The 16,068-nt window shown below is 37.2% G+C and overlaps 1 protein-coding gene across 2 annotated transcripts in view; it reads right to left on the reverse strand.

Annotated features, from left to right (window-relative positions):
* slc37a2.S (solute carrier family 37 (glucose-6-phosphate transporter), member 2 S homeolog) overlaps window positions 1–16,068 on the reverse strand; it is a 38,750-nt gene that overhangs the window by 18,425 nt on the left and 4,257 nt on the right. For both annotated transcript variants that reach the window (XM_018241669.2, XM_041571319.1), the window contains exons 2-7: window positions 10,861–10,942; window positions 8,517–8,604; window positions 4,637–4,715; window positions 3,512–3,647; window positions 2,435–2,511; window positions 991–1,157 (exon numbers count right to left, since the gene is read on the reverse strand). In XM_018241669.2, the coding sequence (XP_018097158.1) occupies window positions 991–1,157; window positions 2,435–2,511; window positions 3,512–3,647; window positions 4,637–4,715; window positions 8,517–8,604; window positions 10,861–10,942 (629 nt within the window). The remainder of the gene's footprint in view (window positions 1–990; window positions 1,158–2,434; window positions 2,512–3,511; window positions 3,648–4,636; window positions 4,716–8,516; window positions 8,605–10,860; window positions 10,943–16,068) is intronic.

Consider the following 16,068-nt stretch of genomic DNA (forward strand, 5'->3'; position numbering starts at 1 on the left):
TCACCCAAATCTATCTTCATAAGATTAAGTCCATAATAGTCATTTTAGGTTATTGTTTTTCAGGCCCAGTTAAAAGCAAGCTGCTCTGAGAGATGGCCAAGCAGGTAAACCAGAGGTATGACTCCTTCTGTCACCGGAGTCTGTATTCCCTATTCTAGCAGTCTCACTTGCATCCCCCTTTCACAATGCATTTTTTTGCAGACATATTATTAGCAGCTTCAAACTATAAACAAGCAGGGCCTGCCAAAACATTATACATTTTGCCTACTGAAAGAAAATAGAATTCCAAGCAAATTTCTAATATGCGTTAATTCCAAATTTCCAACATTTAGTCATAAGATTAATTGCTACTGAAAGCAGTATCTATTTGTCCCTTTCAATTCTCTGCACTGCTGAGTAAGAACCAGCAGCGATGAAAGGTACAGACAAATGCTGCACTTACTGTACATTTACAAATAATTCTGAAACCATTAAAAATATTTTACTAATCTAAAATACAATTTCTTCGATTAGGTAAAAAATTTTTTTTGGCGTTTATATCCCCTTCTATTAACATTAAAAGTAAAACTATGGCGTAAACCGTGTGCATGGGTGCTTTAAAAGACCAAGATCCCTTTACAGTAAATAACAAAAAAGCTTATTGACTAGTAAATCAATAATTAATTTAAGCAGAAAACATCACATCAAATAAAGATTTGTTCAGTCAGTGCTATATTTTGGGTATTGAAATGTCCAGATCAAATGTCCCTTTCTGATAAGTTTATCACTTAAGGCTAAGGCCACACTAGGCGATAGCGCCGCGATTTGACTCGCGGCGACTTTTCGCCGCGACTTTTAAGCCGCAATCGCTGGGGAAACTTTTGCGCTGGCGTCTATGGGGAATCGCGAAAAATCTCCAGCGTAAAAACACACGCGGCGATCTTTTCTCTACTGTCGCTCGAAATTGCCTCGCTAGGTAACTGAGTACAATAAAGCTAATAAATAACTTACATTCAACAAGGAAGAAAAAGCAAAAGATACCAAAGACAGCAATTATTATTCCTGGCACGATGAAGGACAGGCCCCAGGCAGTTGAAACAAAAGCACCTGCAATTAATGAACCCAGTATATTGCCAACAGCAGTGTGGGAATTCCAGATACCCATGATAAAGCCTCTCCTGTAATTGGAACAAATATAAACATTAAAAAAACCAATACATTTGTTATAGTTGATATTAAAGAATAAGGGAATCTAAAATCACAAGGTTGTGTCACTATATTCATCTTTTGCCTTGGGCCAGTGCACCTGCCAGGCTATGCATGGTATTTAGCTAATGAGCACAGCACTGGCATTTTTCTTCATCTCTCCCAGGTGCTCCTTGCATTGGCTGGTCCATCCACAGTGTAGCAATTATTTTAAGACAGGGTGTAATTACAACACCTACAGTACCACAACCTGAATACAGTATATATAGAGTGCCATGTTCCCCAGCCACAAAGTTAGTATTTTTGCCCACAGATGGGTTTCCTATAAACTGGAACCCTCTGGTAATTTTAGTTTTTTTTTGGTCTTTTAAACAGAAGTAAAAGTGGCTTCATGTTTAACCTGGCTGCAGATAGACCATGGTCATTTATATATGATAGATCATGACAATTTGGAACTACACACGGGTGAACAAACTGAACTAATTTTATGGATCCATATATGGACTAACTAGCCAGATCAGTAACAGGGAGTGCACACCTGTGACATGACTGTCAAGTGACGTACATTAACTGAAATTAATCATCAGTCAGTCTGGATCTTCATGACCATCTTTGGAGTAATAACTGTGACTGTCAAACTTGGGGAACCATATCAATAAACATATATAGATTATATCACTGGATAACGTAATGACAGGCAGGCGCAAATCCAGAACTGAAATGTTGAATCCAGGAGCCAATAGTTTAAAAATACACATTTTTTTTTTACATTACGATTAAAAAACAACCTTACACGTTTTGCGTCAAGCCTATGATTTAGTGTGCGTTGGTGACATGAAACGCATAAGGCCGTTGTTTTTTAATCATAATGTAAAATAAAAAATGTGGTTTATTCCCCTATGATGAAGGTCTGGGGCATGAGCTCCGAGACCCACATTTTCATTCGGTAAGCCTATACTATAGTTTCAGTGAACTTAGTTTTCCATTACCCTTTAATTGTCATGTATAGTCATGAGATGTGCAAAACTTTAGACCACAATGATGCTGCTGAAATAACACAGGAAGCCCAGCGCTGCAAAATATGTTGATGCTCTAAAAATAAATGTTTTTAATAATAATATCAAGTAGCAATTACATAAAAATACCACCAAAAGTATAAATGTGCAGCCATATTTTCCTTATCTCACTTATCGGCTTTTTATTTTGAAAAAAGCTAAAATTAGTAGAATTTATTCACAAATATACTTACTTCCCTTTTCCGAACCAGTTTCCCATGCAAGTAACCACTGAAGGCCATCCTGTTGTTTGTACCAAACCATTCAATATCTGTAAAATAAGACATGATGGGGAACAAGGACATTAGCATGAAGGGTGTCTGTTGGTTTAACACCAGCTGTTTAAACTCAGGCAAAGAATTGGACAAAGTATTTGCATCCATTGATCACCAAAATGCATTTTCTTACTCTTTGAAGTCTTTAAACTCAGCACTTTTTCATGAAAAGTTATTGAGAAAGCATCTGTATTATTTGGCTCATGACATTCATAAGTGACACATACTTTTGTGGTCAATCATTTGTGCACTCCAAGAAGGAATAACACCATGTAATAGTTCCAATAAACAGTATCAACAATCAAGCTAGTACAAAAAAATGTATTAATCATTCATATCTGTAATATGCAAACAAAATAAACTGTTTAAAACTGATAACGGGTTCAGTTGTTTCACAATGATAACCTTTATGGTGAGCATAATTAAAAAGTGAAACTGTCACTTATAGGGCAGCGGGTGACTTTGGGCCACTGTAGAAAACAACATGGACCAACGCCTGTAATCTACCCTGTATGCCATAAGTCTTATAAAGTGTTTTAGTGCACATTTACAGAACACTTGTGGAAGGAGGTTTGATAGTGACTTTAGGTTCAAGGATAAGCACTGCAGGTGCATTGCAGTTCTGTATTTAATAGATGCCACTTCATAACTTGTGTATTTGAATGTTTCACCCCTTGAACGCCCTTTATTAATCCAGTGCTGCCAAACGCAGGCAACACTTTATGTATTCAAAACATTCAATCTGGACCAGTGCCTATGGGCACTAAACACTGGCAGGGGGTACAAATGTAAAAACAGTACCTGTTTTTTTGCAGTTTGCACCCGTCCTACGCTACTTTAAATTATCCTCTAGTTTTTTACAAAGCCATTGCTTAGCATTTTTTAAATGCTGCATTCCTTTAGTTATGCCAGGTTTGCAAGCATTACATCTGTCCTTACCTAACTAACTAAGCTGGATAAACAGATCTGCAAGAACTGTGAAGACAGAATTCCTACCTGAAACAATATATAATACCAGAGTGCATGAATATTCCAGTAATAACCAAGTCCCATGAAACAAGTGAATAATCCACAAATGATCATGCCTCCCGAGAGGTAGTACCGCAGGGGCAGGCGTTCTCCAAATATGCCACTGAAAAAAACCAAAAAGATGTCCATTAACAGCACTCTAATGACAAAATGTGTTGCTGATTGATTGGACAGCAAAACAGTAGAATCTTCTACTAGTTTACAGCACCTAGTTAAGGTCCACGCCCAACTTATGCAAAACAGAGAACAGAGCAATGAACTGAGAGGCATTAGAAGAAGCAAAATACTTTTCAACCATTATCTGTAACTAAAAGAAATGGGATCATTAGGCACTTTGCATTGTTATGAACATAGGAGCTATAACTATGACTATTCCTCTGCTGTCTTAAAGAAGAAGGAAAGCTACCAAAAAAGTTTATTGCCAATAGATTAGCCACACAAATGCAAGCTATAACACTATATTTATTTTGCAGAATGCTTTACCATACCTGAGAAAACAGCTCTAGAAGCTCCTTCTGTTTTGCTAGGATAGCATCTGCCATATTAGCTTGGTGTGACATCACTTCCTGCCCGAGTCTTTCCCTGCTCATTCATAGTTCTGGGCTCAGATTACAGCAGGGTGGAGAGGAGGGAGGGGGTGAAGGAAGAGGGGTGGAGGAACAAACTGAGCATGCTCAAGCCCTAGCACTGGAATTTAAGCTGAAAAAAGGAAATCTGATACAGCAGCCCATGTGTACACACTATGAAAGAAATGCTGTGTTTCTTTTGACAGAAGACTCAGAGCAGCATTAATATAAGGATTTACTTGTGTATTTAAATAGACCTATCTTATAAAGCTTACTTTATTATAGTCTTTCCTTCTCCTTTAAGTAGACAGTAGGTCGAACCAAGGGAAGGTGCAGTGTGCAATTTAGGGGTAGGTCAATGTCATCATTGCAGGGAGATGATGCGGCAAACAGCTAACTAAACACTGCGTCATTTACTTTAGAGTATGGTCAGGGAGATTTCATTTGGGCTGTCCTTCTGCAAGCTAGACTGTCCAGGTGAAAACTGGACAGATGGAAACTCTAGTTCTAGGACAATTTTACTCACCTGAAAAACATTCCAATTGCATAAGAAACTAAAAAGGCGGTGTCCAAAGATCCAAGAAGCTCTTTATAATCTGAGTTTTCTGAAAACAAGAAGAGAAACAAATGATTGTTGTTGGCTCACATTGTATATCCTGCCAGTACGAACAGCTATCAATCTGGTTAAATCAGAAACTATGTCCAGGTATAGGATCTCTTATCTGGAATCCCATTATCCAGAAAGCTCAGTTTTATGGGAAAGACCATCTCATAAACTCCATTTTAACCAAATAATTCACATTTTAAAAATGATTTATTTCTCTGTAATAGTGAAAAAGTACCTTGTACTTGATCCCAACTAAGATATAATTATTTCTTACTAGGGATGCACCAAATCCACTTTTTGGGATTCGGCCGAATCCCGGAATCTATCGTGACAGATTCGGCTGAATACCGAACCGAATCCTAATTTGCATTTGCAAATTAGGGACGGAAAAGGTAGGAAAAATGATTGCCAATAACAGAAAAGATGGATCAAGTTTGCTGAATATTCAGGCCTCTGGCCAGCCCTGAACTGATGCTTCTCTGAATTAGGTCAATGTAATTTGGCCATCCATTTCTGTGGCCAAATTACACAAATATGTATTTTGGATCAGAAGCTCAGATAACCACTCATTTTTCCTTTAAGGCCCACCTCTGCCAATTTGCTATTATGTAACTGTCCTATGAAACACAGTCATGGATAACTAGACATCTATATAATGCAGTGGTGATTTGTGGATCAGTTCAGAGCTACTTGGTACTGCAATGCTTATTTTTGCAAGAATTAATTTCTGATTATAAAAAGAAAACCATAGTCAGCTTGGGCATTGCCAGGATGTTATCAGTAGGGATGCATCTAATCCAGGATTCAACCGAACCCTTGTGCATTGCCGAACCGAATCCAAATCCTAATCACTTGACTTTTTGTCACAAAACAAGGAAGTAAAAAACATTTTTTCCCACCTTTTCCATACCCGTCCATAATTTGCATACACAAATTAGGATTCAGATTCGGGTTCTGTATTCTGCCGAATTTGTCGCGAAGGATTCGGGGATTCGGGTGAATCCCAAAAAGTGGATTTTTGGTGCATCCCTACTTATCAGTAATGGAAAATAAAATACATATTTTTCACGTGCTCCTTCCCTGTATTTTTTAAGGAAAAATATATACTATAATTCATCCACTGCACGTTTTCCCAATGGATAATAAACATCAGGAACCTAAAATAATCCATGTAAAGTAATAATTTTTCCCTCTATTCTATAAAACCTGTAGTATTTGTTTGTTCTCTTACTGAAGGGGACATATAGGGAAAGTTGTGTCACAGGAGTGAAATCTTTCTAGAAGAGAGTGCACCTATGTGGGAATAAGAATTAACAAGATAATCATAACATTAAATACACAAATTGCCACATGGAAAACATGTGGCAGCTATATCAATAAATAATATACATAAATGAATACTTTGAATACTTTTCTTAAGGAAACACTTTGACTAGTGGCAGTTCCAATCATATATTACAGCTTTGTATTAGCTTAAGTAGCACAAGTTCTTAGAAATGTTGCTTTTAATAACATGATTCTGAGAGGAAGTATACCAATATGACAAAAAGTAATTTATGATATACTTGAGTTGGCACTTTCAAGGTAAATGAATTTCACTTCTTATCTTAATTATTTGAGCAACAGACATTCTTATCTGGAAAGGTGGTTTGTATTAAATGACTCATTAATACATTTCTAATAATGCAAATATCAATATGTAATGATTCACATTAAATGTGTTGTCTGTATCTATTTATCAAAAAGTCCACATGGTTATTAAATGATATATCAAATGTTCTTCTGTCAGAACTGCAGACTGCGCATTTCCATCTGGACAGGTAACATGTATAATTACCATTGCACATAATGCAGATGTGGGTGTTGCTGCAATATGATCATTTCAAAATATCGGTGTCCTCACTAACCTTTTGCACTGCTTCACCAACAGCTTGTTATTTAATATGTGTTCCCATTACTATGAGTTATAAAGGGCAATAGAGGATAGAGCTGCATGCCAAGCACCTTTATTCAAGTCCCAGAATTTCCCTATGGCTTCTTACCTACATTGCTATGGATGTTTTATGTTAGGTGTAAGCATAAAAGACAATTATTTATGGTTATCATGTGTGGGTAAAAAATGGTTTCATTAGCAGCAGTGATCATTATGGGTGACTTCAAACTAGCTCTATAAAACTATGCTAAAAAGAATATTCATATGGTTTAGCCAAGTAATCAATATAGAGTGGCACATTAGTGACAAAACTTGCCTGGACTGCTCTGGCTAAAGCAGGAACAGTACCACGTTTAGGATGTACCAGCAACAAAAATCACAGCAATAATAATAAATACTTTACATGGAGGATCTCCATGGCTCTCTTCCAACACAGGTGGCAATTGAAGTAAATGACATTAACATTGCACATTTTGGGCCATTAATGTGCAAAATCACAACACTTTAAACTTTCTTTCTATTGAATAGGACATAGTAAGGGCCTTAATCAGTTAAATAAGGAAAACTTTATCTGTTAGCACGTGGAAATTCTACCAATGTCTCATTCAGGGCATCTAAGTCTAATGCCACATTGGACTGAAAATAAGCCTGCCGATAAACACAGGCTCTTACCTTGTGTCGGCCAGGGTGCAGACACATGGATCAGAATTCGGCATGGTAATGCAGTTAGTGGATGCACATAAAGAATTGTAAATAGAAATCATTTTGATGCAAACACCAGAAATGATGACAAAAAAAACCAGTTAAGAGAAGGAAGGTGAGGCAGAGCACACTCCTAAAGCTTATAAGACGAGAACACCTGGTGCACAGTGTTAGGAGTTCGGCATCCACCAGTGAATCCTCAAGTAGTAAAACACTGGCACTCAATGAACTTCATGCAGGGTTACCCCTTGCTGGTTTATTAGGTGCGCACCTAATAAACCAGCAAGGGGTAACCCTGCATGAAGTTCCTTGAGTGCCAGTGTTTTACTACTTGAAAAAAAAACAGTTAGCCACAATTTTGTTTGATTCATGTTGCCATTGGCCTTAGTTGCATCAAGTGTATTACCACCTCAAAGCCACAAATACACTGGAGGAAAATGCTGCACCGTGGGTAAAAACAAGAAGAATTTCACTAAAACTTGCACTCCTAGATGTGCACAAACTGAACATTCACTTTTACTATTGTATGGCTATTTTACTCTTTTATGGTTAGATTTGCCATAGAATGGCTTGGTGTAAAGTAAAGCAGGTGGTAAGACCCATACATATAGGGGCAGATTCACTAAGGGTCGAATTTCGAAGTTAAAAATACTTCGAAATTCGACCCTCGAATTGAAATCCTTCGACTTCGAATATCGAAGTCGAAGGATTTAGCGCTAATCCTTCGTTCGATCGATCGAAGGATTTTTCGTTCGATCGAACGATTAAATCCTTCGAATCGAACGATTCGAAGGATTTGAATCCAACGATCGAACGAAAATCCTTCGATCAAAAAAAGGTTAGCAAGCCTATGGGGACCTTCCCCATAGGCTAACATTGACTTCGGTAGGTTTTACCTGCCGAAGTAGGGGGTCGAAGTTTTTTTTAAAGGGCAAGTACTTCGACTATCGAATGGTCGAATAAAGTTCGATTCGTTCGATTTCGTTCGAATTCGAACGAATTTAACCAATTCGATGGTCGAAGTACCAAAAAAATACTTCGAAATTCGAAGTATTTTTCATTCGAATCCTTCACTCGAGCTTAGTGAATCTGCCCCATAATGTGAATATAAAAAAGGCAAAAGATTTGACCTTTATTATTAATAAACACAAATATTTTACCAACCGAAAGGAGCCCAGCTGCACCATGTTGTGTCATTTTCAGAAATATTTGGAGGATTGGGGAGAGCTGAGCAGTTCCTGTGTAGTTGTCCCTGGAATAAAAAACAAAAAACAACTATAGAAATATTTACACAGAAGTTTGCTTGCATACCTTGTCACATTTTTTTACCTATTATATTGTGCATTTTATTTATATATTTATTCTAAGACATAAAGTACAGATGACAAATTTGAACAAAAACCACCAAAAAATAAAATCAAAAATATTAATCTGCAGTAGGTGTATGCAAAAACAACATGTGTAATGCTGCACTTTATATATCACACAATTTGTGTATATAGACTGCAGGATGAGTTTGTTTAAGATGCATATGAATTTCTCCAGTTGGTATCCTGTATTTTCTTTGCTGCTTGGCTGCCAGTTCTTTACCAGTCAGTACTGCAGAAATTAAACAATTCCCTGCTGTGGATGACAAAGAAGCAGGACCTATTTTCCCCCTCCTCTTTCTAAATGGAAAAAAAAATATTTATTGATGATCAGTGTTCCAAGATGCATGAAATCTGTAGAGTTAGTGTGGCCATACAATGGAAGATTTAAGATGCCGATTTGGAACCATGTATGGGACTACCCTAGCCCAACCGATATCTGTCTGAAAATTATTAGTGTGGCATAATAGTGGCCATTGCTCTAATATTGCTGTAAAAGTTTAAAGAGTTTTGCACCTTTTTACCAAAGGTACCAACTATAGTTCACATGGACACAAGGGATCACTGAGATTAATACGTGCTTTGAAGAGGCGTTACTTCCAGGGTTTCCTTTGCATATTGCTCCTGCAATGTTCTGGATTACACCAAGAAATGATTAAATGACAAATTCACAATCATTTGTCTGGTGAATTAAGTAATTCAAAGTCACAGTGACAGTCAGGAATGACACTTTAATTCAGTGTACCAAAGCACTTTAATTATGAAACAGATTAAGGTGTTTGGTTTAAGTTGCATTTGACATTCTTTAAATTCCAATACTATTTCTTAATCAAATATCATTTTACACAACTTTTGTGAATTTGTCCCGGTCACGGTCGGCACCCTAAATCCAGAACCAATGCTAAGCACCCTGTTGTCGGCTCTTGCTTCCGCCTTTCACCTCGGGAGGAGCCCTCGGCTAATCGGATGCCGCCAGGTCATATTAAGAGAGGTGCCAAGTGAAGGGTTCTGGACGAGCAAAGGGCACGACAGTAAAACAAAGTCTCTGGGCAGAAGGTCGCAGTACAAGGCATAGACAAAAAGCGTATTCAATCAGGCTAGGTCGAGGCAGGCAGAGTAGAAGCGGAGTCAGACAGGCAAGGGTCCAACCAGGAGATCAACCAGAGGGGATACGGATACAGAAGAGTCAGTTACCAGGCAGGGTCAGGATTCCAGAAGTCAGGATAGTCTTAGAAGAGGCAGGGGTCACAACAGGTAATCAGATATCAGGAAATAGAAGCTAAATAGCACAGAAGCACAGGAACTCACTAGGAGAAAACCTATAAAGGGCAAAGAATTACACACAGAAAATCCCTTTTTTAGCGTTTGAATTTTCGCACCATTGCAACTGCGTGCGGACTAGTAGACTGTCGCATTGGAAGAGGAAGACCAGTGTGGCGGGCGTCCCTGCCGGCCCACTAGACCACCAGGGTGAATAGCCCTCACAGTCCCCTAATGAATCTTATGTTAACATTTTTCCTGGCACCACATGATCATAGTGATTGGAGTTATTAAGTTGCTACTGGCAAGCATGAGAGGGGGAAATGTAACATAACGGAACCTCCACTCGTAAAGATTTTATTGCACAATACATAAAATGTTATTCTAAGCAACTTTTCAACGTACAACAATGAAATGCTTTCAAGTTATTTATAAATGTAATTTCTATTGAAAATAGTATCTTTTACCCCTTCAGTTTATCTGGTTCTTAAACAATGTAGCAGAATCCAGTTTTCTTCCAGATCTGTAAGGTCTACTTACATACTGTGAGCATGTATAGAGAATGGTAGACTTCTAAATCATAAACAACAAAATCAACCCATTTCGGACCATTCCACATGAGCATTTGTTTGTGTGATGGTTTTTCTGTGTGTTTATCTGTGCTGGGTTTTTCAGTGAATTTGTGTGGGTACAGTAACCATAGAGAAGAAAAGGGTCAGTTTACTACTCCATTGCCTCCTGTGGTGGTTTTACGTGCTTCCACTGCAGGGCCTTATGGGTATGCATGTCCGCAGGCCCTTTAGCAAGATAAAATATGTCTCAATTTCCACTGCTGCTGTAGTATTAACCCTAACCAATCCAAATGATGCCTAATGACCTACCTTTATAATACTGATTGGTTTTCTTGACAGGTGATAGCATGTATAAAACAAAAAGGTCATCACAACGATAAACCCCCGATACCTGCAAAGACAGAAATAGACAAATAAAATAAATAAAAGGATATATTATTGTTATTCAATAGAAAATAAGAACTGAAATGAGTTGTGTGTATGTCATAAAGTTAACTTTAGAGGACGGTTAACCAATACAGTTATGGGATCCATTATCCAGAAAGGCCATTTCCCATAGATTCCATTTCATCCAAATAATCCAAATTTTTAAAAGTGATTTCCTTTTTCTCTGTAAAAATAAAACAGTGCATTGTACTTGATTAAAACAAACTGTATATTTAATCCTTATTGGAAGAAAACTAGCCTCGAGTTTATTTAACGTTTACATGATTGTTTTTGGCAAAACTTAAGGTATGAAAATCCAAAATAAGGAAATATCTATCAGGAAAATCCCAGGTCCTGTGCATTCTGGATAACAGGTTCCATACCCGTACTGGATTAAAAAAAAACTAAAATAGATATACAGATATGGGATCTAGAGCCCCATTATCCATATTGTTTCAAAATAAAGAAACTGTTGTTGCCAGAATGTCCGACCTTTTTCAAAAAGCAGAGCCCCCTGTCCAGAGACAGGTCCCAAGGATTCTGAATAACTAATCCATACCTGTATAATCCTCTAATATATATATATATATATATATATATATATATATATATATATATATATATATATATATATATATATATATATGAAAGTTCAGCATACCATTTCAAAAAAGCTATATGACCCAAGTGCTACCCACTAATGCTTCATACAAAAATCCAAAAGAAAATTTTAAAATCTCATAACTTTTATTCAACACATATTAAATGATCAGTCCGCAGCCGTGTTGTTGACCCTTTTTTAATATGAAAACAGGGCACATGGTTGCAGAGCAGGCTAAAAAGGCGGATTGTTTTCAATGCCCTAATTGGATCTCATGTAAGTTTATGACACCTGGTGATATAATTTTCTATACCCACAGACAGGTAAATGATTTTTGATCAGACATCATATTACATGCACAACTATACATATAATACTGCATATTTGATAACCTGCCCTTTGGCCTGTCTCATATGGGTAATAGTGATGAGCGAATCTGTCCCATTTCGCTTCGCCAAAAAATTCACAAAACTGCGAAAAGATTTGTAAAACGCATTGAAGTCAATGGGCGCTTTTACATGCAAGACAAATGCAGTCAATGCCCCTTTTTTCATATGGCATTTTTTTTTTGTCCTAATGCATTAAAGTCAATGGGCGTTTTTTCTTATGGCGACTTTTTTCTCCAAATGCATTAAAGACAATTGGCGTTTTTTCTTATGCCGACTTTTTTTTCTCCAAATGCATTAAAGTCAATGGGCGTTTTTTAATATGGCAACTTTTTTTTGTCCTAATGCATTAAAGTCAATGGGCGTTTTTTAATATGGCAACTTTTTTTCACCAAATGCATTAAAGTCAATGGACGTTTATTCTTATGGGCGTTTTTTTGCCGCTACTTTTCCGTGGCAAATTTCCTTGAAAAAATTCACACTTCAAAATTCTGAATTTCGGCACAAATCCATGGCTGGCGAATAAATTCGCTCATCACAAATGGGGAAAACTGATCAGACCTTAAGTTTACGTATGGATACACACCGTTCCGCTATTAGTACAACATTTCAGGATAGGCATACTAATAAACCTGTGGCAAAAAGTTTGGTACCTTGGTACCGGCGGGGTTAAATTAATATTGTTCTTTTCTCTGCTTTTTAAATCAGAGCTAATGCTATGTCATAAGTTTAGTAAAACTATGTTTAGTCTTAATAGATATATTATGTAGTTGCTGATGATACACTGTCCCTGTATAATATTTTTCATTCATACTGTTATTAGGTAGCTTGCAGATAGGGACTTATGGTGACTAACTATCTATGTTCCTTAAGAGTTTCCAGTCACATGGTCAGTGGGGTGGCACGCTTTTGTGTGAGTGCTTTTGTGTTTTATCTATTTATTCACATATCGTTTTATCTGTGGTTTATGGTCTTGGGAAAGGTCTTAGGAACAGACCAAAACTTTGACCCTTTTTTAATATGTGTTAAATAAAAGTTAGGAGATTTTAACATTTTCTAAAGGTTCCTAGTGTGCACTTTCGTTCTTTTGGATTTTAATAGATGTATGTTGAGTGATATGACTGCTTATCCTAGACTAAATCATATGCATAAAATAGAGAGCCATACATATATATATATATATATATATAAATAAAGCATCTCCAAATTGCACATTGACTGAAAAGCTCACCAGGATTTTATATTACTCCATACCCAGGTTTCTACTACAGTGAAGATCTACAACACATTTAATAATACACAAGCTGCATTACCATGTCCATTTAACCCCAATGCATAAAAATTAAATGGAGTCTTCCAGCAACACTGACAAAGAATGTCAGAAGGATGCATACGTTTCCTACTGACTTATTCATATAGGAATCACAGTGTGGCTTGAGTCACATGATAAATGTAACGTGCTATGAGTCAAACTGAAAAAAATTAGGAAGCTCCCTAAACTGTGCTAATAATAACTACAGGCAACCAATTCACACGATACAGATTTTTTTTTTCTTTCAAATTCAGTTTTTGCAGAATTGCTATCCTTAAACAAAGTATACATCTGAGACACAAATGAACACACATTTATTTGTAGCTAGTAGATGCAGTCCTCTTCTTTTATTATTAAACCCCACTAAATTGGCATATCTTCTAATGCCCAGTTTTAATCTGGCCATACACATACAGTAGTAAGCAGATATTTGCCCTATTTGACCACCCCATTTGATAAAAAAATAAGGATTGCATACTGTATTAGAATAAACCCCCGGCACAAAAGATCGCTGCATGTTCACCAACACAGCATGGAAAAGATTTCCATTATAGATATTTGACTCGCAATGTGGCCTTGTTGCTTCTTGTTAATTATTTAGGAAGTACAACACAACAGGAGAACTATGACACAAATAACATACCTCCCAACATTTTGGACATAGAAAGAGGGACAAAAAGATTTGCTGCACACATCGTGACGAAAAGTTTTGACCACGCCCATTTTGTGGCCACACACCCTAATTAATATGTTAATTTTACAACATTTGGCAGGTTATGACCACATTTCTGTGGTTTTTATGTTTTATGTATTATTGCAGTTTTGCTAATGAAGGTAAATTGCCCTTTAAGCTGCAATTCATAGGTTCCCCAAGAGACCTGCTTATCTTAGATTATTACAATTGCTTTTTTTGCTGATCTTAAATTGTTACAAAAGTATCCACCTGCCACATATTCTGGGCTCTCTGCCAAAAGTCAATTAGGTTAGAAGCGAGATTAAAAGAGGAATTTGTGACAGATGGGAGGTATGAAATAAAGCAGACAAGTTGTCCAAAATCCTCCCCCAATTAAGTGAATGTGAAACACCTTAAACCTATCAGCCTGGAGATGCTGAAGGGTGCCATTTAGTGCTGTCAGGGGTTTATATAGCAACAGGATAAAAACACTAGTGCCAGTGTCTGTGATGCCTCCTATTGAGTTAACTATCACTTCTGGAAGTAACTTAAATAAATTGAAAATTATATCTCTCATCTAGAAAGAGTATTATTTTCATTGCAAACACTAATTCCTGCAGTTGTAAATTGCTGTCAGTGATGAAATCTTGAGTAATTTTGCCAAGAAACGCAGACGTAAGCTGTAAGACTCCATATTCTGGAGGCTGAAAAAGCTGCTTTAACTGTAAAATCCTACACCTTCTGTTTGTGCTGAATGAAGTGTCAACATAATTTATCACTATTTAATCATTTATCAACTATTTAGAATTGTAGTTTTGTAATGTTTTCTTAAAATTGCAATAGAAACAGGTAAAGCAGGCCATGGATGCAAAGATAAAGTCATACGAATCAAAGTTTCGTACGATTTTTGGACCATGCGTGGATCGTCCCGACATTTTTCCATGTCGATTGGTCATTTAGTTGATCGGGTTAAAATATTTCTGTTGGCTAACAATAATATCTCTGCATGTATTGCCTATCTGATGATATCAATGGGTGACTGTCATTGCTTTTTGTTGGGCATGACTTTCCTACAATTGTGTTCACGGGCATAACATCATCCGATTTTTTTTCTTTTACTACTTTATTTAATCTGAATGGCTAGGGGAAGGTTGGAAGATTGCGACGTCCGATCGCTTGTTAGATACAAGGGTAAAATCTGCATGTCTATGGCCAGCTTAAGACATACTTTGGGTTTGTCAGTTTGGTCCCAAAACATGATTACATATTGCAAATGGTGCAAAACTAGCTGCCAAATGCCTGTCTAGACAAAATCGGCTTATGGGTCCATGTATGTGGTTTTACTGAACATTTGGGTACACAGACCAAATGAACTGATCAGCCCAATTTGTCCTACCACATGGGTTGTATAAAGCCAATGTGCTGGCCAGCTTTAGGGCAAGGTTGAGTAGGTAAATTTTATATTGTGGTTAATCACTGGCTTAGGGTCAAGGGCTTAGGGTCAACATGTATGTTTCATCGGTCAGCTACATTAGAAAGCATTAGTTGAGATACTTGCAATATCATCAGCAAGCAAACACAATTTTTTTTTTTTGTAACAAGTTTTTATTGGTTTACAAAAGTCACATTAAACATTGCAACATTCCAATACTGCAGGTAAGCAAACACAATTTTACGACAGCACTTTAACCCTCTCTGGTAAACACAGAAACCTAAAGCCATAGATTCTACATTTCCAGGTGCTCTGTAGTGTGTAGCAACACTTGGTACTGTGAGACCAAACAGAACTGGGATGCAGTGGTTTAAAGAGGACATCAATGATCCAGAGACAAAACAGTCATTATAAAGTATTCAATTACATGTGGCTAGTGTTTATCTACTTTTCTTACAGAGATACATCACATTTAAACATACATTTTATACTATGGGCACACAGGCTGTTGGCTCTGACTATTGTCAGCCTGCGTAGTTTTGCAGGCTGAGAGAAGCAGATCTGCTCAGTGTCCCGCTCCATTGATTTGAATATGATCAGCCTGTCTGTGCTCACACACAGTGGGGCTGAAGCTGAGATCAGTTTTTGGGTTGAACTCAACTGTGTGTGAGCGTACACAGGCTGATC

The sequence above is a fragment of the Xenopus laevis genome, chromosome 7S (genome assembly GCF_017654675.1).
Source record: "Xenopus laevis strain J_2021 chromosome 7S, Xenopus_laevis_v10.1, whole genome shotgun sequence".
Classification (NCBI taxonomy): Eukaryota; Metazoa; Chordata; class Amphibia; order Anura; family Pipidae; genus Xenopus; species Xenopus laevis.